Source organism: Rutidosis leptorrhynchoides, chromosome 5 (assembly GCF_046630445.1).
Source record: "Rutidosis leptorrhynchoides isolate AG116_Rl617_1_P2 chromosome 5, CSIRO_AGI_Rlap_v1, whole genome shotgun sequence".
NCBI classification, from domain to species: domain Eukaryota; kingdom Viridiplantae; phylum Streptophyta; class Magnoliopsida; order Asterales; family Asteraceae; genus Rutidosis; species Rutidosis leptorrhynchoides.
In genome coordinates, this window is record NC_092337.1 from 312,449,177 (window position 1) to 312,471,207 (window position 22,031).

The 22,031-nt window shown below is 33.3% G+C and overlaps 1 protein-coding gene across 1 annotated transcript; it reads left to right on the forward strand.

The window, feature by feature from the left end:
• Window positions 1-14,661: 14,661 nt before the first annotated feature.
• Window positions 14,662-15,807, forward strand: LOC139849493 (uncharacterized). Its single transcript, XM_071839147.1, has one exon. It carries the CDS (start codon window positions 14,662-14,664, stop codon window positions 15,805-15,807), a length of 1,146 nt encoding a protein of 381 aa, XP_071695248.1.
• Window positions 15,808-22,031: the final 6,224 nt, after the last annotated feature.

Genomic DNA, 22,031 nt, shown 5'->3' on the forward strand with positions numbered 1-22,031 from the left:
CACACACATCGCTCAGATCTGGTAGCCTTATCCGATTCTCTCTCAACCCAAATCACTAAAGAGGTGAATAATAGCTCTAGGTGTTAATCTAATCACACAATCCATTGTTGTGGTTTGACTAAATTGATCCCAAAAAGCACAATATTCACTAGATTGGTTTGATTCACTAATTCTGCCTTTGTGTGGATTAAACCGGTTGATTTCGAAGTTCCTAGTCATGTTTCATCAAATGTAAATTTCGGGTTGTAAAGTCTGAGGGTCTTTAGGTTTCAAGGATGTTTTTCTCGAAGTCATCGTTGACTTTGGAGATCCTTGATTGGTTGGTTTTTACGGTTCTTTTAAAAAGTAAACCGCTTTTCAACCGTCTTGGGTGTAGACGTTGAAGCATTAGGTGACTTGGTCTTAACATGGATCATGTTAAAGTAGGACTGTCTGGCCAGACGAGCTTGCTTGTGACTATTTCGCTTTTGATTCTTTGATAAACTACCAGATACCGTGCACACAACCTTATTAGTGGCAAAATCCAACTGATGTTGAATTTTCGGTTGTTGCAGGTTTCTAGTTGTTTCAGACTCTTATTTTATCGATTTTCCACTCATGTGTTGAACATGATTGGAGTGGTTGGTTGGGTTCTTTTCAGACTTTGAGGGACCCTGCTCTTTTGGTGAGGTCGGTGATATAGAAACCCTAGATCCATTCTTTGGAAAGACAATGTCAACAGGCAATCTAGTAGGGTTCATCACTTTCTTGGACCTAGAAATCTTGAGGGTCTTTGGATTAATAGGGTATTTCTCAATCGTATGAGAGATTGGTAAAGATGTTGCTTTGGGGATTGTTTTGGTCAAGGGTTTCTTACAATTCCTAGCGGATTGTGAGGAACAAATGGAACATACCATCATTCCTAACAGTATCTTTCTTCGAAGGCCTGAATTCTCTGATTTAACATGTTGAGCATTATATAGTAATTGTTGTTTAAAAGTCTTAAAAGTAGAATATACTGCAACAATGTCAAACAATTTGTTTAGGAAGGCTCTAGTTTTAGCAATTTCAGAGTATTCACACATTTGTTCGAATGGACACCATTTTGGGTGTTAAATGGTGTTAAGGTTTCATGGATTGAGTATTCTTTAAGAACCGACATTGATCTTGTAACCCTATATTTTCTCTCTCAAGTTGATCATTATATTTTCTCAAATGTTTAATCTCTAACTTAAGATTGGAAAGTAGCTCATTGTCTAGGGCTAATGTAGGTCTACATTGTATGTAAGATAAACACCTAGCATGAAGTTCACTAGATTCCTATTCTAGAGTATCAACTAGGGTTTTCAACATTGTCATCTCAATCTGAACTCCTACGGGAACATTTTCAGGTGTGGTTGAAGGCATTTCACAAGGTGATGTTTGAACACTCATCGATACCATTTTGGGTTTTAAACGGTGTGATGTGTTCTCATGCAATTCAAAGACCTTGACTTTCTGAACAAAACATTGCTTTTCATGCTCAAAAGATTCTTTTTGAGAATTTAAATCACTTTCAAGTTTATTGATTTTGTAATTTAAAGTAACTTGTTCGGATTTGTAAATCACACATTTAATTTCAAATTCATTTCATTGAGCAATCTAGGCAAGTTTTTCACCAATCAACATGTTGTTCTTAGCTTGTAAAGAGTGAATGAATTTAGATGTAACCGTAAGCTCATGATTAAGTTGAAGATGCAAATTGTGAAGTTTGATCATTTCGTCTTTAAATAGATCATGTTGTTCCTTCAGATTCGCCTCGTGCTTTGTGATTTTTTCTTTCAAATGAAATTCACTCCGTGCAAGCTCATGTATCCGGTTGGCCATCCTGGATAGATTCACAGCCATTTTTGACAGAAAGAGTTTTTGGGAAAAAAAATGGGTTTTTGGTCAGTTAAAGGTTTTGGTAGTAAACAATTCGGACATTCAAAGATTTCGGGCATCAAAGGTTTTCGGACAAGGTTTTAGGTCAAAGAGTTTTCAAACAAGGTTTTCAATCAAATTACTTATCCAAGGTTCTCGAACACATTTTTTTTTGAGCAACCACTGATGTTGGCCAAGTTTTCGAACACTCGAGTTTTCGGTTAAAGCTCTGTCCCGGTGGGAAATTTTTCGAACAAATTAAAAAACATGTTTTCGATCAAAGGAAATTGTTGGTATTAAAAAAATGATTGGACTTATGGGAATGTATATGGACTTATGGAAATGATATTTGGGTTAAATTATAGAGAACTTGGGCTTGGGTTCATGACATGATCCGTATGGGATGGGTTGAAATTTCACGGTTAATTAAAAAAAACCTCTTTTAGGGGACAATGCATGACACATGTGGGACCCGGTTGGTGTTGCCTTTTAAAATTTCCAGCAGAAGTATATTTCAGGTGGGACCCGCTGAAAGAGTTCCACAAAATTACTGAAAATGCCACCGGTAATTTCTGAGTATCTGTTTCTTCTTCCCTTAGCTGAAACTAGGGCAAAAAAAAATTAATTAATTTTCGAGCACCAAAAATATATTCGAGCACCACGAATTCAAGTAATAAGTTCTCGAGCAAAAATTTCTCCAGCATGAATCTTTTCGAGCAACAGATGATTTTCGAGCAACAATAAGAATTCAGACATATATGTTTTCGAGCATAGAGTAAGAAGAAAAAAACTTTTCGAGCTTAATAGTTTTCGAGCAGCTTGATAAGAATTCGAGCAGGGGATTTAGTTTGTCGAGCAGAAGGATTCAAATTTCGAGTAGAAAGTGAAGAACAACTGGGTTTATGAAGCTATGAACATGAAATCACAAAACACGAATTAGAGCTTCTTAGATTATGAATTCTTCATGAATATATTTAAACTCACCATACTAACACTCGTTCATTATCAATTTAACCTGAAATTAACAGAATCAAAGTAAATGATTCGTTGAATTTTCGTTTGACTTTAAATAGAAATTAGATCTGAATTTTTTTGATGATTTTGGTTCGATTAACAGCTCATGAAGCTTAAACAAATGATGAGGAACTCATATCTGTTAAAGATTCATCCTGATTTTCTCTAAATTGGTCTAGGTACCAAAACAGTTGATGAACACGAGATAATAATTTTTTATTTATTTATGTATTTTTTTTATGAAATTGATGCAATTAATCGAAGGAGATGACTCACGAAGTCTCAGTTTAGAATGGTGAACTCAGATCTAGTATTTATTTGGACTAAGAATCATCAACTGATGATTTAGGATATAAAGTTCATGAATATGAACTTAGTACATAATAATAATAAGAACATGAGATATGAATTTTTTTTTTTTTAAAATTTAAATCAAGTGCTTCTCAGATATTTTAGATTTGGTTTTATTTAAAAAAAAAAACAATGGAAGTTTTAGCTAAAAACAACAGATCAGTCTAAAAAAAAAGAACACGGGTATGTTTTCAAGATCCAACCAAAACCGAATGAAACACGAACACTAAAAATGCGATGAACACCTTGCGACAAGGATCTACTACACGAGTGTATAGTCCCTCTCTGATACCAATTGTTAGTCCACAATTAGGGTGTTCGATCTGTTCTTGATAGTGTTAGTGGGTTTTGATAGTATTTCTTGAAGAGAGATGCTAGTGAGAGAGTGTAAGGTGATATTAATAACTAGCAAAGTTACAAGGGTGTGGAGCTTGCTTTATATAGCAGCAAGCTCTCAAGTTACAAACACATTGTTAAGCCTAAGTTACGGTGGTAAATAGCCTAATCTAGACTATTACATTTATAAGACTAAAACGCACACGACACTAAACTAATACAAGACATAAACTACACGACATTAAATATTACAATAATGATTGTCAACAATATATATATATATATATATATATATATATATATATATATATATATATATATATATATAACATAGTAGGTTAATAGCTAAATATATATTGCTCATGCATTAGTTCAAGAGACGTATAGAAAATTCATACAAAGAAATAGTCAAAAGGGATTTAAGATTATTAACCTCATATATAATCGCTTCATAAAAATCCGAATATATACATGTGTATATATTAATTCATAACAACAAATCAATAAAGGCAGAACAGTAGATTGCACATTATTAAACGCCTATATAGCATGCAAGTTCACAGATTTTTTTTTTAAATGGTAATTTTTTTTTATCCCACTTTCAAAAATGGAAAAAACGAAATTTTTGCTGTAAAAATAGTAAAACCAAAGTTTGGAACTTCGGTTTTGCCATTTCCGAAGTTTCAAACTTCGGTTTTGGGTGACCTGTCAGCAGAAACCCTAAACCGAAGTTTAGAACTTCGGTTTTGCAGGTTAACAGTAAAACCGAAGTTTCAAACTTCGGTTTTGCAGTCTGCATCATCAGTCACAATTATGGACTGAAACCTGCTAACCTATCATGTCAAAATATGATTTATCATCTTTTTTTCATTTATTTATATCACCCTTATCATGGACTCAAACACAAACATCACCAAGAACACAATTCAAGCATTTCAAAGTAAGTTTCAAACACCAACAACACAATTCAAACTAATCTTAATCAGTTTCATACATCAACAATTACAAAAATGTCTATAATTCGTCCATTCATGGTTCATTTTCTTTGGGGAGGCCAAATTTCATTCCAAAATGGTTGGGTTACTGGTGATAACACAACGGTTAGAAAGAGTTTTGTGTTGACAACCAAGGTTAACTGTGTGACGACCCGTCCAAATCCATCTGGACGAACACGTCATTCATTGATTTCATTGCGGGGTATTTGACCTCTATATGATACGTTTTGTAAACATTGCATTCTTTTCAAAAGGTACACAATAAATGAATATTAATTTCTAAGGTTTTCAACGTTTGATGATTTCTACATATAGACAATCACCATAAATAATAGTTTACCATAATACATCCGTTGACAATGAAGTCAAAATAAGATACACGGTGATGATTTTGTGAATGCAAAGTTTTCTTGAATAAAGCATGTATGACTCCATGCACATAGCTTGTATCACATATAAGCAAACAGCGAAAGACTTCTAGAAACCTGAGAATAAACATGCTTAAAAGTGTCAACACAAAGGTTGGTGAGTTCATAGTTTTAATGTTGCGCATAATCTGTATATAAAGGTGAATCACAAGTTTTCAGTTGTTTCATCCAGAAACGTTTATCAAAATATTCTACGAAATTGAGCACCCTGGTAACTAAACTTAACGTATATATATTTTATACCCTTTGTATAATCATCTTAACAATATACGCAAACCAACGTGTACGCTTCTCAAATAGCATACGTCCGTTAAAAGGCTAGCGCTCTAGCTCGGACGGGGATATCAAGCCCTATGGATCCATATACTACTACTCGCGCCCACCAGTTCTTATAACTGGCAGTTACTAGTTACCAAAGCTAAGGGATTTTCGGTTCAAACTCAGTATAGAATTTAGTATGTACTTGTATCCATTGCGTTTAAAATAAAGTGCATGTATTCTCAGCCCCAAAATATATATTGCAAAAGCAATTAAAAAGGGAGCAAATGAAACTCACCTTAGCAGCACATAAGGTCATTCATCAAAAAGTGACCGTAACTCGGAATGCAATATTAACTGTAGATCTCAACCTAGAGAACATATGTTGGTCAATACATGTCTAATAAACTAGGTTGGGTTATAGTGTATCACAATCCTAATGCTCGAGATCGACATACAAAAGTTATTAAAAGTCATTTCAAAAAGTCAATTTTGACAATTGTTCAATAAAACGAGACGTGCCTTATATAAGGATTCATTTACTTGGCTAGTAGTATTTTATCAATCTCATAAATAGGTTGTTTAAATATTAATTGCAGATTCAAAAGCAATTCCAATTAACGTCAATTAAAATTCAGTTGACCATATCTTTTGATTCGTTCATTGAAATTACGCGATTTCTAAATGAAAAGTTATTGATTTTTGGCTAGCTTTCCGAAAACATGTATATCATATACCTTTTACCAGTAATATATGTATTTAATTCGTGATTCATCATAAACTATTTAATGACGAAATTTAGCATACAAGCATGTATAAATATATACTCGAGCACTAGACATGTATACACTATTAATATATAAAAGATAAGATATGAATGCTCACGTATCAATATTGAGATTCAATATTGCAGGAAAGTACGTAGACGCAACAGAGATGATAAATACTAGGTTTGACTTGCGAACAATACCCATGAACATTACCCATAACCTCCATAGCTATAACCCATAATTTCCTTAGTTCTATCCCGTTTGAAGCGTGTTTTGAAAGTGACACGCTCATGACCTCGTCGTAATATTTTATGTATAATATTACTAAAAATATTAAGATTAATAATAATAATAATCTTAATAATAATAATATAATAATAATAATAATAATAATAATAATAATAATAATAATAATAATAATAATAATAATAATTATTATTATTATTATTATTATTATTATAATAAATAAACACTTACGGAGTAATATATGTGTAAAAAAAACTCGAGCAGAAACCTGGTATTTATAGGCATAATTCCTGATTCTGATGCCCATGCGAGTGCATGGGATTTTAGTGCAAATCTCATGCACTTGCATGAGCTCATGCACTCGCATGGGTTTTATTCCTATTTCCCATGCGATCGCATGGCCGTCAGATCCAGCTCACATATTTTTTGTTTTCTTGTTTGTCGACATAATTAAATATAATATATATAATATATATAATATGTATAATTTAAATAATTAATTATATATTATATTAAATTCATGTGCATAGTTGACTTGTAATTTTCGTTCCGATGACTCGTACGTTGTCACTCGACTTATGTCCCGGTTCCGGTTTCTCAAACGCATTTTCGTACGCTTAGAAAACTCGCAATGTACGTTTTGTGACTCGTACCTTTGTCAAAATATAGTCTTAAATTATCAATAAACTATATCATTCAAAGTGTATCTTAAACTTTCGAGTGTTTTGGTCATTTACTTCTATAAATCATTGTCTCGCTATTTGTTGATATATATATAATAACAAATCATTTTATGACCAAGTTAATATATATTTTCAACATTCATAAACATGTTTTAAATATACGTCGCAAGTTATTCATACAATTAATATTCCAACTTATCATATATATTCAAATAAATATTTAAACCAATAAGTTTAATGTACGGTATTAAACAATTAATACATTGTTACGTTTTCAAGTTATAGTATATATATATATATATATATATATATATATATATATATATATATATATATATATATATATATATATATATATATATATATGTATCTATATACATATAATTGTTCGCGAACCGTCGAGAACAACCGAAAGGTATTTGAATAGTTCAAAAATTTTGAGATTCAGTTTTACAGACTTTGCTTATCGTGTCGGAAATGTTAATCATACAAAGATTAAGTTTAAATTTGGTCAGAAATTTCCGGGTCATCACAGTGCCTACCCGTTAAAGAAATTTCGTCCCGAAATTTGAGTGAGGTCGTCATGACTAACAATAAAAATGTTTTCATGCCGTATTTGTGTTGATAAATAGAGTTTTATCACCGTTAAATAATATGGATAAAACAATCCGATTATTCGAAGCGTATGAGAGATGTTATCGTAAAAGAGTGAAATAAAGAATAGAGATTCGTCTTAACTCTTGACGTATTAACGATTGATTTCCGTAATTTAAGGAATAGAAAATCTTCATAATCTAAATAAGATTTGATTCTTCGGAATTTAAGGAAATTAAGATTTCTTTTGATTAAATGCGTAATTTGCCTCGATTGCTATGTTTGATATTTCGCTATAAATTGACCTCTTCCGTTTCACTATTTTCATCACTCTTACATCTTCTTCCTCATTTCCTATTTTCAAAAGATTGTAAAAAATGCTTCAGTCAGTTCTGATTCTTGATATACTCATAACTTTCATATCCGTCATTCTTCTTTTTCATCTACCACCGGAGGAAGTTATTTTCTTCTACCATTACCTTGGAGTTATATTTTTTTTCATTCTCCCATGTCTTTATATTGCTATACGCATTGATATACACGGTTTGTAATTTCGGGTTTGTTATCGGGCTTTATATCTCCCCTTATATTTCAATGTCCCTACTTCTGTCTTCTATAATTATTGTCATTCACTGTTAATACTCCCTCCTATTTGCTGCGATTTATACTCCAATTTCTATTTCGGAGCTTTGTCCCTTCGTTTCTTCTTCTAGCGATTAGGCATCTCTTGTAATGGTCCGGAATTCGTAGGTATGGAGTTTTGGATGAACATAGTTAATGTTCCGAGAAGGTAATCGTAATGGCACGATCTTGATTTGTTAAATTACCAGAATATTCGGAAAAGACCGAATCGTCAAGAAAAATATTTTCTTGATATGTTTAGAGGTTAAATAGAATAAAAGAGTTATGTAACATGGTTCATGATGAGGGTGTGATATGTGAACCTTTATCAAGTTCCATTAGAAACTTAGCATGACTTACTGTAATATAATCACGTTGATCAAGTGTCATTATATTATACTAACTCATGCTTCAGCTCCCAACACCACTTCAAAAATATTCATATTTTTAAACTCGAAGGTTTCAGAATTTAGAAACTAAAATAGTTTTTTTATGATGTTACATAGATATCGCAAGGAGAAAATTGATTTCCGATAAGAATGATTATGGAAGTATCTCCAGAAATATGGAGGATATTTATAATGAAAGATACGATGATATCTTAGAATTTCTAATATCAGAGGAGGATGAAGAATATTGTCCGCAAGGGTTTAGATTCGGAAGCAAGGTATTCGTTAATGGCTTCAGCAGATACTGAATAATTTGGATTCTTTGAAGGCAGGTTTAGTCTTTGTGATTTATCCACAGCCTCCTTCATACTTTGCTCAATCCGTTTTCCAGTTCCAAACCTTCTCTTTTTCTGAGCTTTGCCAACACACTATTCTTTATCTTCAAACTTTTGGCTGTTAAGGTCATTTACAGTTTTTGCTGCTTCATCAGCATTCAAAGTTATCATAACCGAATCGTCGGTTATCAATCCGAGGTGTTTTCAAAAGTTTGAAGGGTTTGCATGAAGATTGTAATTGTCAAGATACATATGATGTTCTAGAATTTTGAACGATACAATTTTTTTTTTCTGGGTTTATGAATAGAAGTGATGTTCTAGCACAGTTTTGAAGTCAAAGTATAGCATTTGAAAGATGTAAGAATCTAAGAGTGATGTTTTCTGTTAAATCTTGGCTTGAATTCTGATTTTTCAAAATTAGAATATGTAATTGAATTTGTATGGAAATGATTGTATATCGCTGTGAGCATAGTTAATAATTTTTGAATCAAAGTTGAAGAATGTACAGTATAACATATTAATTGTGAACTTATATATTTCCCGAGTATTACCTACCCGTTAAAGATTTCACAATTAATACTTTGTACAAAAGAATTTTTTTATTACCGTCTTTATGAAAATATATGTATGTATATTTTCTTCAGATGTAATACAGATTTGATGAGTTAATATCTTATTAAGCTCATTTGATTTTTGAATTGAATGAATAATCTCTAAAACATTAAGGATTACATAATCTTCGCGGAGTATTTCACTAATGAAATCAATACTTCATTATTTATTCTTATTCCTCGGTGAAGGATGTTGATGCTCGTGGAATTTTTGAGAACCTTACAAGGCATAGATGATGTTTTCTGGAAGGTTTTGAGTATATCGAAAATGAAAATGTAAAATCAATTATGTAATTGAATAATACACTTGGTTTATTAGAAAATGGAATTCATTGAGTTGAAACAGAGATTTATAGTTAACGATGGTTAAGTTGTTAACGAAGGATGTACATCATAGCATATTAGTAATATGAATTAACCGAGTAGTATCTACCCCTTAAAATTCACACGTAATAGCTTAGTACGAAAAGATTCATGATGGTTTTAAAATTTATATATATAAGATATACATATAAATTCTTTAGATGAATTGAGTTATTACTTCATAACTCATTGATACAATATACTCGTTGTTGACTCGTAATGATGTCCACGGTGCTTTCTTGAACTGACGGAGCTTGTGATGTTAGAGGTGCTGCTGATTCTGACGATGTTAACAGCACTGACTGTGCTGGTGAGGCTAAGGGTACTGTTGATGCTGTTGGTAAAACAAGTCTAGCTTGTATCTTACACCATTCAGATAAGGGTTTATACTCTATCTGATTTAGGGTTAAGGCTAGAATAGATAATCTCTAAACTTTAGAAATTACATAATCGCCGTAGAATATTTCTCCGATGAAGTTATGAATCCAAACTTCATCGTTTGTCGTTGCTGGTACTTCTTGGTACCTATGGTGCGTATGATGTTGATATCCGAGGTACAGATTGTGATGTTGAGGCGTGTGATGCGGATGTGGTTGTTGGTGGTGGTAATGATCCTGTTGGTGTGGATGATGGTGGTACTGGTTATGCTGCTGGTGCTGCTGCTGGTGTTCGTAACCCTTGCACCATATTCTCCAAAGCCACTACCCGAGCACGAAGCTCGTTGACTTCTTCTATTATACCGGGATGATCGGTGGTTCGGACGATCGGATAAATAAGATTTATAATATGGGATTGTATATAATCATGATGCCTATAATTCGTCCATTCATGGTTCATTTTCTTTGGGGAGGCCAAATTTCATTCCAAAATGGTTGGGTTACTGGTGATAACACAACGGTTAGAAGGAGTTTTGTGTTGACAACCAAGGTTAACTGTGTGACGACCCGTTCAAATCCATCTGGACGAACACGTCATTCATTGATTTTATTGCGAGGTATTTGACCTCTATATGATACATTTTGTAAACATTGCATTCTTTTCAAAAGGTACACAATAAATGAATATCAATTTCTAAGGTTTTTCAACGTTTGATGATTTCTACATATAGACAATCACCATAAATAATAGTTTACCATAATACATCCCTTGACAATGAAGTCAAAATAAGATACACGATGATGATTTTGTGAATGCAAAGTTTTCTTGAATAAAGCATGTATGACTCCATGCACATAGCTTGTATCACATATACGCAAACAGCGAAAGACTTCTAGAAACCTGAGAATAAACATGCTTAAAAGTGTCAACACAAAGGTTGGTGAGTTCATAGTTTTAATGTTGCACATAATCTGTATATAAAGGTGAATCACAAGTTTTTTAAGTTGTTTCATCCTGAAACGTTTATCAAAATATTCTACGAAATTGAGCACCCTGGTAACTAAACTTAACGTATATATATTTTATACCCTTTGTATAATCATCTTAATAATATAAGCAAACCAACGTGTACGCTTCTCAAATAGCATACGTCCGTTAAAAGGCTAGCGCTCTAGATCGGACGGGGATATCAAGCCCTATGGATCCATATACTACTACTCGCGCTCACCAGTTCTTATAACTGGCAGTTACTAGTTACCAAAGCTAAGGGATTTTCGGTTCAAACTCAATATAGAATTTAGTATGTACTTGTATCCATTGCGTTTAAAATAAAGTGCATGTATTCTCAGCCCAAAAATATATATTGCAAAAGCAATTAAAAAGGGAGCAAATGAAACTCACCTTAGCAGCACATAAGGTCATTCATCAAAAAGTGACCGTAACTCGGAATGCAATATTAACTGTAGATCTCAACAAAGAGAACATATGTTGGTCAATACATGTCTAATAAACTAGGTTGGGTTATAGTGTATCACAATCCTAATGCTCGAGATCGACATACAAAAGTTATTAAAAGTCATTTCAAAAAGTCAATTTTGACAATTGTTCAACAAAACGAGACGTGCCTTATATAAGGATTCATTTACTTGGCTAGTAGTATTTTATCAATCTCATAAATAGGTTGTTTAAATATTAATTGCAGATTCAAAAGCAATTCCAATTAACGTCAATTAAAATTCAGTTGACCATATCTTTTGATTCGTTCATTGAAATTACGCGATTTCTAATTGAAAAGTTATTGATTTTTTGCCAGCTTTCCGAAAACATGTATATCATATACCTTTTACCAGTAATATATGTATTTAATTCGTGATTCATTATAAACTATTTAACGACGAAATTTAGCATACAAGCATGTATAAATATATACTCGAGCACTAGACATGTATACACTATTAATATATAAAAGATAAGATATGAATGCTCACGTATCAATATTGAGATTCAATATTGCAGGAAAGTACGTAGACACAACAGAGATGATAAATACTAGGTTTGACTTGTGAACAATACCCATGAACATTACCCATAACCTCCATAGCTATAACCCATAATTTCCTTAGTTCTATCCCGTTTGAAGCTTGTTTTGAAAGTGACACGCTCATGACCTCGTCGTAATATTTTATGTATAATATTACTAAAAATATTAAGATTAATAATAATAATAATCTTAATAATATAATAATAATAATAATAATAATAATAATAATAATAATAATAATAATTATAATTATAATAAATAAATACTTACGGAGTAATATATGTGTAAAAAAACTCGAGCAGAAACCTGGTATTTATAGGCATAATTCCTGATTCTGATGCCCATGCGAGTGCATGGGATTTTAGTGCAAATCTCATGCACTTGCATGAGCTCATGCACTCGTATGAGTTTTATTCCTATTTCCCATACGATCGCATGGCCGTCAGATCCAGCTCACATATTTTTTTTTCTTGTTTGTCGACATAATTAAATATAATATATATAATATATATGATTTAAATAATTAATTATATATTATATTAAATTCATGTGCATAGTTGACTTGTAATTTTCATTCCGATGACTCGTACGTTGTCACTCGACTTATGTCCCGGTTCCGGTTTCTCGAACGCATTTTCGTACGCTTAGAAAACTCGCAATTTACGTTTTGTGACTCGTACCTTTGTCAAAATATAGTCTTAAATTATCAATAAACTATATCATTCAAAGTGTATCTTAAACTTTCGAGTGTTTTGGTCATTTACTTCTATAAATCATTGTCTCGCTATTTGTTGATATATATATAATAACAAATCGTTTTATGACCAAGTTAATATATATTTTCAACATTCATAAACACGTTTTAAATATACGTCGCAAGTTATTCATACAATTAATATTCTAACTTATCATATATATTCAAATAAATATTTAAACCAATAAGTTTAATGTACGGTATTAAACAATTAATACATTGTTACGTTTTCAAGTTATAGTATATATATATGTATCTATATACATATAATTGTTCGCGAATCGTCGAGAACAACCGAAAGGTATTTGAATAGTTCAAAAATTTTGAGATTCAGTTTTACAGACTTTACTTATCGTGTCAGAAATGTTAATCATACAAAGATTAAGTTTAAATTTGGTCAGAAATTTCCGGGTCATCACAAACTGTATGCAGTTAAACCAAATGGCGTATAATTATGTAGGTGTGAGTCAAAGATCACACACGTTAAAAATGTTCTTGTGGGTTCTTTTCAATGTAAATGAATGGAAAAGTGAACTTACTGATGATAACACTTTGGAAACAATATATTTTTATTCTCAGAATGATCCAAATTACGAGGCTCAAATTGAAATTCAATTTGAGGAAGTTTTTTCAACCACCCAAGGTTCGGGTTATATGGATCTTATTCAAACTTTGGAGGGTGGTCCATCAACATCAAACCACCATTCAACAGTTATTGAAGATGAACAAGAACGAAGAGACGAAGTAGAAAATGTAGTAGACCCAGATGATGGTATGTCTACTGCAACCAACGATACAGTTTCTGAATATAGCGTTGAAGATAATGTTTCCAGTGACGAAGGTAGAGAGGAGCAAGTGGAACCACAAATTGAGCCTGCCCCAGTTTCACGTTTCGGGTTTGTTAATGAAGGTGAGGGTAGTAATAGTTTTCCATTCGATGACGACCAAGAAGCTTCATGGGTTTTTTATGATAAGGAGATCGGTATTATTTCCAAAGGAATGATGTTCCAGAACAAAGCCAAACTTATTGATGCTGTTCGAATATGGAATGTACACCATAATAAAGAAATATTTGTTACACAAAGCAAGCCGGGTTATTGGCAAGCACATTGTAGAACAACTAGCTCAAGTTATAAGGGTCCACAAGAAAGATACCATTGTGCCTGGAGTGTTAGTGGTTCGTCTCACAATCGATCGAAGGTATGGAAAATAACAAAATGGAAAGATGAACACACATGTTATGGACACGTATCAGAAAACAACAATCGTTGTTTAACCTCTAGCTTAATTGCTACTGAAATTGAACATCAAATATGTTTAAACGTTGCTTATCCTGTTGCCAACATCCAAGCCCAAATAAAAAATACATGGCATGTGGATATCTGTTACGACAAAGCATGGAATGCTAGGCGTATTGCAATCGAACGATTGTTTGGAACTTGGGAAAGTAACTTTATTCATTTACCAAATTATATAAATGAATTAGTTACTACCAATCCAGACACAATTGTTGTGTTTGAAAATGGACCTGAAATTGAAGAAGGTTCGACACCTTTAAATTTGTGTTTTGGGCATTCAGTCCCGCCATTAAAGCATTTAAAATGTGTATTCCAATGATTTGCATCGATGGCACCCATTTGAAAGGTAGTTATAAGGGTAAATTGTTAACAGCGGTTGCCAAAAATGCTAACAATCAACTTTTACCCATTGCCTTTGCCCTAGTTGATGAAGAAAGTAACGAAAGTTGGGTTTGGTTTTTGCAAATGCTCCAAGAAAATGTTATTGGAAACGAAAAGTTGTGTGTCATCTCTGATCGACACCCATGTATCTTACCTGCAATGGGTGGTCAAACATATGGTTGGGAACATAGGTACTGCTTGCGCCACATTTGTAGCAACTTGTTGGGCAAATACACTAAAGTGAAATCGCTCAAACACTTGTGTTGGATAGTCGGTTCAACAACAAATCAAATATTGTACAAGAATGCTTTCAGAGCCCTGAAACAAGCTAGTGTTGAGGCTTGGCAATATTTGCAAGATGCTGATGTAGGCAAATGGATTGTGTATAGGGACAGTCAGAGGAGTCGTTGGAGTAACACAACAAGAAATATTTCTGAGTCCCTCAACAATGTGTTCCGTCATGCCCGTATGATGCCGATCAAAGCGTGTATCGAATATACATTTGATTACACCAGAGAACACTTCTACGATCAAAGTCGAGAAGCAAGGCTATGTAATTCACCACTTTCGAAGAAAATGTTTAACGTCTTTAACGAACGGGAAAAAAGACCTCAACGTTACAAAACAACATGTTATCACGAACAACAAGGTATCTACAAGGTTCATTCAACTTATCAAAGAAGTGGTGAAGGTGGCACCGATTACACAGTGGAGTTTAAAAAGAAAAGGTGTTCATGTGGTATTTGGCAACACCAAAGATTACCTTGCTCTCATGCCATTTCCATATGTAGCCATCTAAACGAGGATATAAATAAACAAATCGGTAAAAAGTATACAACTCCTACATGGAGAGAGCAATATAGCGATCATTTTAATCCATTAAGAGATGCGGGATACTGGACACATATAGAATGGAAAATTATGGCCGATCCATCAAGATTGATTAAGCACAGGGGGCGGAAACAATCAAAACGTATGAAGAACCAGATGGATGAACGTGAAAAGCAAAAACCAAAGTGTGGTATATGCAGGGTTGAAGGTCACAACAGGAACACCTGCCCAACTACTAGAATGCCATAGGTTTTCATTAGTAATTTGTTGTATTTAGTTTGTTGTACTTTGTTTCTTGTACTTTGTCTGTTGTAATCGTTAATCTTGTTTATGAATAAAAAAGTGTTGTTGAAATAATAAAATTGCATGTTACTAATCTTATTCAAGTTAATAATCTATTACAAGTAACTTTAATTTATAAAATGTCTAGGTGCATAATAGTATTCACCATGACTGTCATACATCGTATCGAACTCTAGTGCGTCTTCAAAATCTCCAAATAAAACATACAACTCGATATTTTCTGAAAGTATACACGCTTTCGCTACTAATGTATATCATTCTTCATCATAGCACATTGTTTCGGCTTCACTTGCTCCTGGTTTGTAGTAGTATATGTCCATTGAACGTGGATTCTTTGGTAGCTTTTCTCGAAGAAACTCATTCAACTTCTCCATATTAAAGCCCTGAACATCTACGTTATCAAACGTCATTTTATGCCCTTTAGAGAGTTCCGTTTTACCATCATTCCATTCAAAATCATAACTATGATACATGTCAATTGATACGTATTTCGGATTCATTTTTTGTTATGTATTTATGAAACAATCACAAATCACTTTTATAAGCCCGAATCTACCAATAACCGAAGTTTTAAAGTTCGGTTTCAGATCTATCAGGTACTAGACATGTCATAAAAAGCAATTAAAGATATTTTACTGTTATCTTTTATTGTTACATTTTACTGTTCGGCAGCTTTTACTAAAACCGAATTTTGAAATGCCGGTTTTTCAATTATAACTACACTATATAAACCGACATCTATTAAAACAAATGGATGTGCATCACTCTCTTCTCCCTTCTCCAAACATAAATTTTAATTTTGTAAACATGTCACCAATTCCTGTTCAAATTAATGTCTATTGGAATGGACAGTTTTCAACACAATTCAAGTTTTACTATAGGTACAAATATAAGTACTTTCAAAATGTAGATGTTAGTCAGATGACAACAATTTTGAAGGTGTTTGAGTGGCTCAAAGAAAACATTACGGTTGAACACTCAGGCGTGATGTTTTGGAATGAAGGTAAAGGAAAATTCGAGCACCTTTGTGGGGAAGAAGAATGGATTATGATCAAAAACGAAGCAATTGTGAAAAACCAACCTCTTCATTGCATCTAATTTAATTATGTGTTAAATTTCTATGTGTTGTTTTAAATTATGTATTTTTATTTTCAAAAAAATGTAATCGTGATTCTAATATTAATAAAAGTGTTGTTCAAAAAATTTGTATTTGCATCTTACTACTATTAATATTTTATTGTTTGTAATGTTATTATATATTTTTAAAGTAATATTAGCGTATGAAACTGTAAATTAACTATCAAAACCAAGTTATTTATAAAATTAGTGTTTAAAAAAAAAAAAACCAAAACCGAAGTTTGGAACTTCGAATTTGGTCAAAACCGAAATTTCAAACTTCGGTTTAGGGTTTCTGCTGACAGGTCACCCAAAACTGAAGTTTGAAACTTCGAAAATGGCAAAACCGAAGTTCCAAACTTCTGTTTTACCATTTTTGCAGCAAAAATTTTGTTTTTTCCATTTTTGAAAGTGGGATCAAAAAAATTACCATTTAAAAAAAAAAAATCCAAGTTCACATCTATAAATTAACCATATATTGCACATTGCACATTGCACATTGCACATGATGTCTATAACTTATAAATAACATACAGTAGATTACCTCAATTCACAATTATAAACATAACTTATAATCTCATCAACAGCACATATATGTTATAAAGTATTAAGTGATCGCATCATGCAATTTATATGTTATAAGGAGTTTAGAAATTAACATACAGTCAAAATATAAACTGATCATGTATAAAGAGTGTCAATATAAACGGGTTAGACGTTAATTAACATATCAGCAGGTTATATAAATTCAAGCAGAATCAGTAGTTTGACTAGCATAAGGATCCACTGTATAGTCGTGCAAGAAAATTGGCAGAAAACAATAGAATCTTAAACGATCAGTTTAATCATGCAATATGAAATATTCAGTTTCGTATGTTGGAACAATAATCTGTTTAAGAATGTTATAAAATATGTTGGTGATTTTAGTGTCATCCAAAGTACATTTTAGTTAGTTGCGATTTACTTGAATGCAGGTGTTAGCTAGCTATACTTACCAACGGGTTCGGAGAGTGTGAAGTACACGCCCGTAAGAGTTGGCTACTAAGTGTCGCGCAAATACGGGGGTCAAGGGGGCTGCGCCCCCTTGCGGGGTCCAGGGGGCAGCGCCCCTGGCGGGGTCCAAGGGGCAGCGAACAGTTATACCTTTTGGTATAACCGATTTTCCCCGCCAAATATGAAGGGTAACACCCTTTCGATTTTCACTGTTTTTCTATAACAGTTTGATGGACGTTTTATTCATCCATTCTGCATTCATCAAACCAACAGAAAACACACACATACTCTAACAATTTGATCACTGATTTCTTGTCAAAAACACTGATTGCGTTCTTGTCTTATCCCTGTAAATATTTCATGCAACCGAGGCAATCGTAGGGTCGAAATACTTTATAGAGAAAGTGAACACACGATTCAAGAATGAATCCGACAGTCAATTCATACCCAATTTCTAACAAATATGCATATGAAACTGAAAATACAGATTATACAATATGCATAAAATTCATATAAACAGCATGCGATGTATATAAACTGAAAATCAAGTTGATCAAACCAAATAAAAGGGTTGAACCAGGCTTGTGTTTGACACAATTCTCTTAAACAGATTCGACGTTTGTTCCCAGGGTACATCGGCTCAAAGCAGCATACTGCCGGACTTACATACTTGCGTGAAAAAGTAATCGGAAGCAGGGAGACCGTTGTTGTAGCGAGATGAAGAAGGACGAATTTGATATGCTTTAAATTCGTAGGTGAATAGGGTTAGTAATTATGAGATAGCAGAGGATTTGTGTCTTTATTTTTCAATACCAATAGGTTGGTATTTATAATAAAACGCAATATTTCAAAACTGGAAACGATTTACAAAATCAAACAAAATAGGAAACGATTTGATCTTGGTGGATAAGAAAATCGTTTTTCTTGTTTGACAAGGTAAAACTCGGTCTTGATCAAAACAGATTGCAAAAACTTGGCTTGCACGGGCCCGAATTTTTGGAGCTCTCGTGTCCGCAGGTCGCGGGGACACGTATTGGATCAGAGTAATCCCAAGCCCAAATCCCATTTTCTGTACCCACCCTACGCGCGCGTAGGCAAAGGAGTAAAACAAACATATACAAGTTCACAACATAGCTTGGAGTTAAAAGCTTATAAACTACTCAAAATTTCTTCTTTCGGGCGATGTGGGATAACATCGCATTTTTCCAGCTTTCGTGCACTAAACACCCAACATTGAGACACGATATCTCATTCACCTTTTATCCGTTTTAGACACACCTTAGCTCGTTTTAAAGCCCTTGTTAATGACTACAAAACCCACTAAATAGTTACTAATATATAGTATTTTATCATATATTAATATGTGTCTAAAGTTGGTAAAAAAATCATTTGTTTTTAACCAAATTTTCCAACATCAGACTACAACAAGATGTGTATTAAATTAAAGAGAATTAAAACTGAATTTAAAATTGTGTAGTTATCATTAAAATAGGATTACCTTAAATTGCAATTTCAAATAAAGGAGTAGTATGTTCAAGTTCTGATTTGGAGATTTATAGAATGAGATATTTTACATTGATGTTTAATTATTAGGCAAGCCTGATATCTTGTAAACTGTTAAACAATATTATGTATAGTTTGAAAGGGATTTGTATACCTTATATATCTCTTAGGTTGTTAGATTATGTTCAGTCTGCTACATAATTAAAGATTTAATATGACAAAACCTGATAATAAAACACTAGTTGTTATGTGCATGCTAGCATAAGTTTACTTATCTATTTCAAGTATTGGAACATCAATGAATGTTGTGTCTGAGTGAGTTGGTATGCTGCCTTCAGTATCAGCACAAGATAGTTATTTCAAAGGTTCTTCACAACCAGCATAGGATGTATACAAAACTAGCAGAAGATCCATAGAAGAACCAACACAAGAAGTACTAGCATCTAGCTGGAGCAGCACTCAACAATTAGACAAATTATGCTCCATTAAAAGCATAATCGTTTCCTGTATTTTTTCTATCGAAGGGTACTATTTGTAACGACCCCGACAAATCGTCAAATGACGGCGTCATCTACGTATGGTCCCATTACATGGTCGTAAGTCTTTATAACAAAGTTTGACTGAAAAATATGTCGCATTCATTTCATAAATAAGGATGTTTCAAAGTTTACAAAAGTAGTTTCCATAACAAGTACATAACAATGTTTAAAGTTTGTATGAAACACGTGCGACACAATTAAAAGTAGTCAAAAAGACGCTCCACGTATGCAAGTACTCGACATCCAATGCAAGTATCAAAAAGTATGAGCGGAAGCATGTATCACCTAAGTTCAAGGACCTGAGAAAAACATAGAGAATCTGTCAACGAAAACGTTGGTGAAATCATAGGTTTAAATAAGTAAGTGAGTAAAAGTAAGTTGAACCACAAGATTTGCAACATCGATAAAGTCATAGTACATTCTAAAAGTTAATATTCACGAGCACTCAATTATCAAAGCTTAACATTCCGTCCGTTGAACCCCGTAATAATAGTGTTAGAACATACACTGTTTCTCGAAAATATATTTCACCCGTAGACGGTAGCGAACCGTCCGAAGTGAGGGTTTGTCAAACCCATATGGCCATATAACATAAGTTCTCACTTACACCATCTGATGTAACTAATGATAATCGAATTGAGGATTTGTGTTCAAACTCGTATGTAGAATGTTTGTTTTCCCTGTACTTGTGTTCACGTAGTTTAAAAGAACGTTTATGTTTTCTCATCCTAAAAGTAAGTTCAAAAAGAGTAAAAGTGGGACTATGATCTCACCTTGTATGCACAAACCAAAAAGTACTTCGACAAGTAACGTGTGCAAAGAACAATGCTAGTCTTGACCTAAACAAATAGGTTGTATCAATAACGATAGTCACGAAGGGTCAAAGATGTTCAATTAGTCCTATGGCTCAATACGACTCGATTAATATAGCATGTGAATCAAATCATCAAGTTTCATGCAAGACACAAATATAAAAGCATGTTAGAAAGATTGCATAATTAATTGATTAAGTTTGACAAAAAGTCAAACTTGGTCGGGTCAAAGTCAACGAAAAGTCAACATGTTCGGGTCGGGTCCCGAACTATTTTTCTGAGGTTTTTAATCATATATGAGCATGTTAGAACAAGTTTCATGTGAATCGGAGGTCCGTAGTATGCCAAAAATTTTTCATATTTTGGAGATAGAGGTCAGAACCTGACCCCCTTATATGTCGCGCCGCGACAGGACAGGCCGCGCCGCGGCAAAGGCCGGGTGCTGGTGCCTGGCCAGTCCTAAATGTTCAAGTCCCAATCCTAAACCTTTTTGTGCATAAAACACAAACCGCTAACACTTAGGACTCGCACCTTATATCGTTGGAAAGCTCTTTTGACGTAGAATGCAACTAAACACAATTCATCAATCAAAAACCTCATTTGTAACAACCGAGTTTTCAACCCAAGTAATCATTCAATGCACACATTAATGCTTCAAACTCACCAATGCACATTTAATGATTTAGGCATTCAATGCATACATATGACATGCCATTTTGTAGGTAATTGAGCATACAATACAACTAACAACTTACTAACAACAAATCATGGCAATCAATGCATCAAATAATCATTTCAAGTTCATTAGACCCTAGCTCAATTCCACCAAAAATCACTAATCAAGTTTATGGAGTTTTCTCAAGCAACCTACACATCAAATTGAAGCTAGTGATACTAGGAACACAATTAAAACATGAACTTTTAACATCTAACAACATATGATCATCCAAAATTCAAGAACAACACACCAAAATTCAAGTTCATGCTAGTTATACAAAAACAACGAGATCGAGCATACAAATTACATACACGACATCACAATGAGCCATAGACACTAACTAACACCATTTCAAGTCAAAAACACGAATTTAGAGAAATCTAGAGTTTTAGAAATGTTACCCAAACGAGATGAAGTTGGTACCAAAATGAAGGGGATGAAGAGAGAATCACGAATATGTAATTTATTTTGTTGTAAGCCTCCTAGATC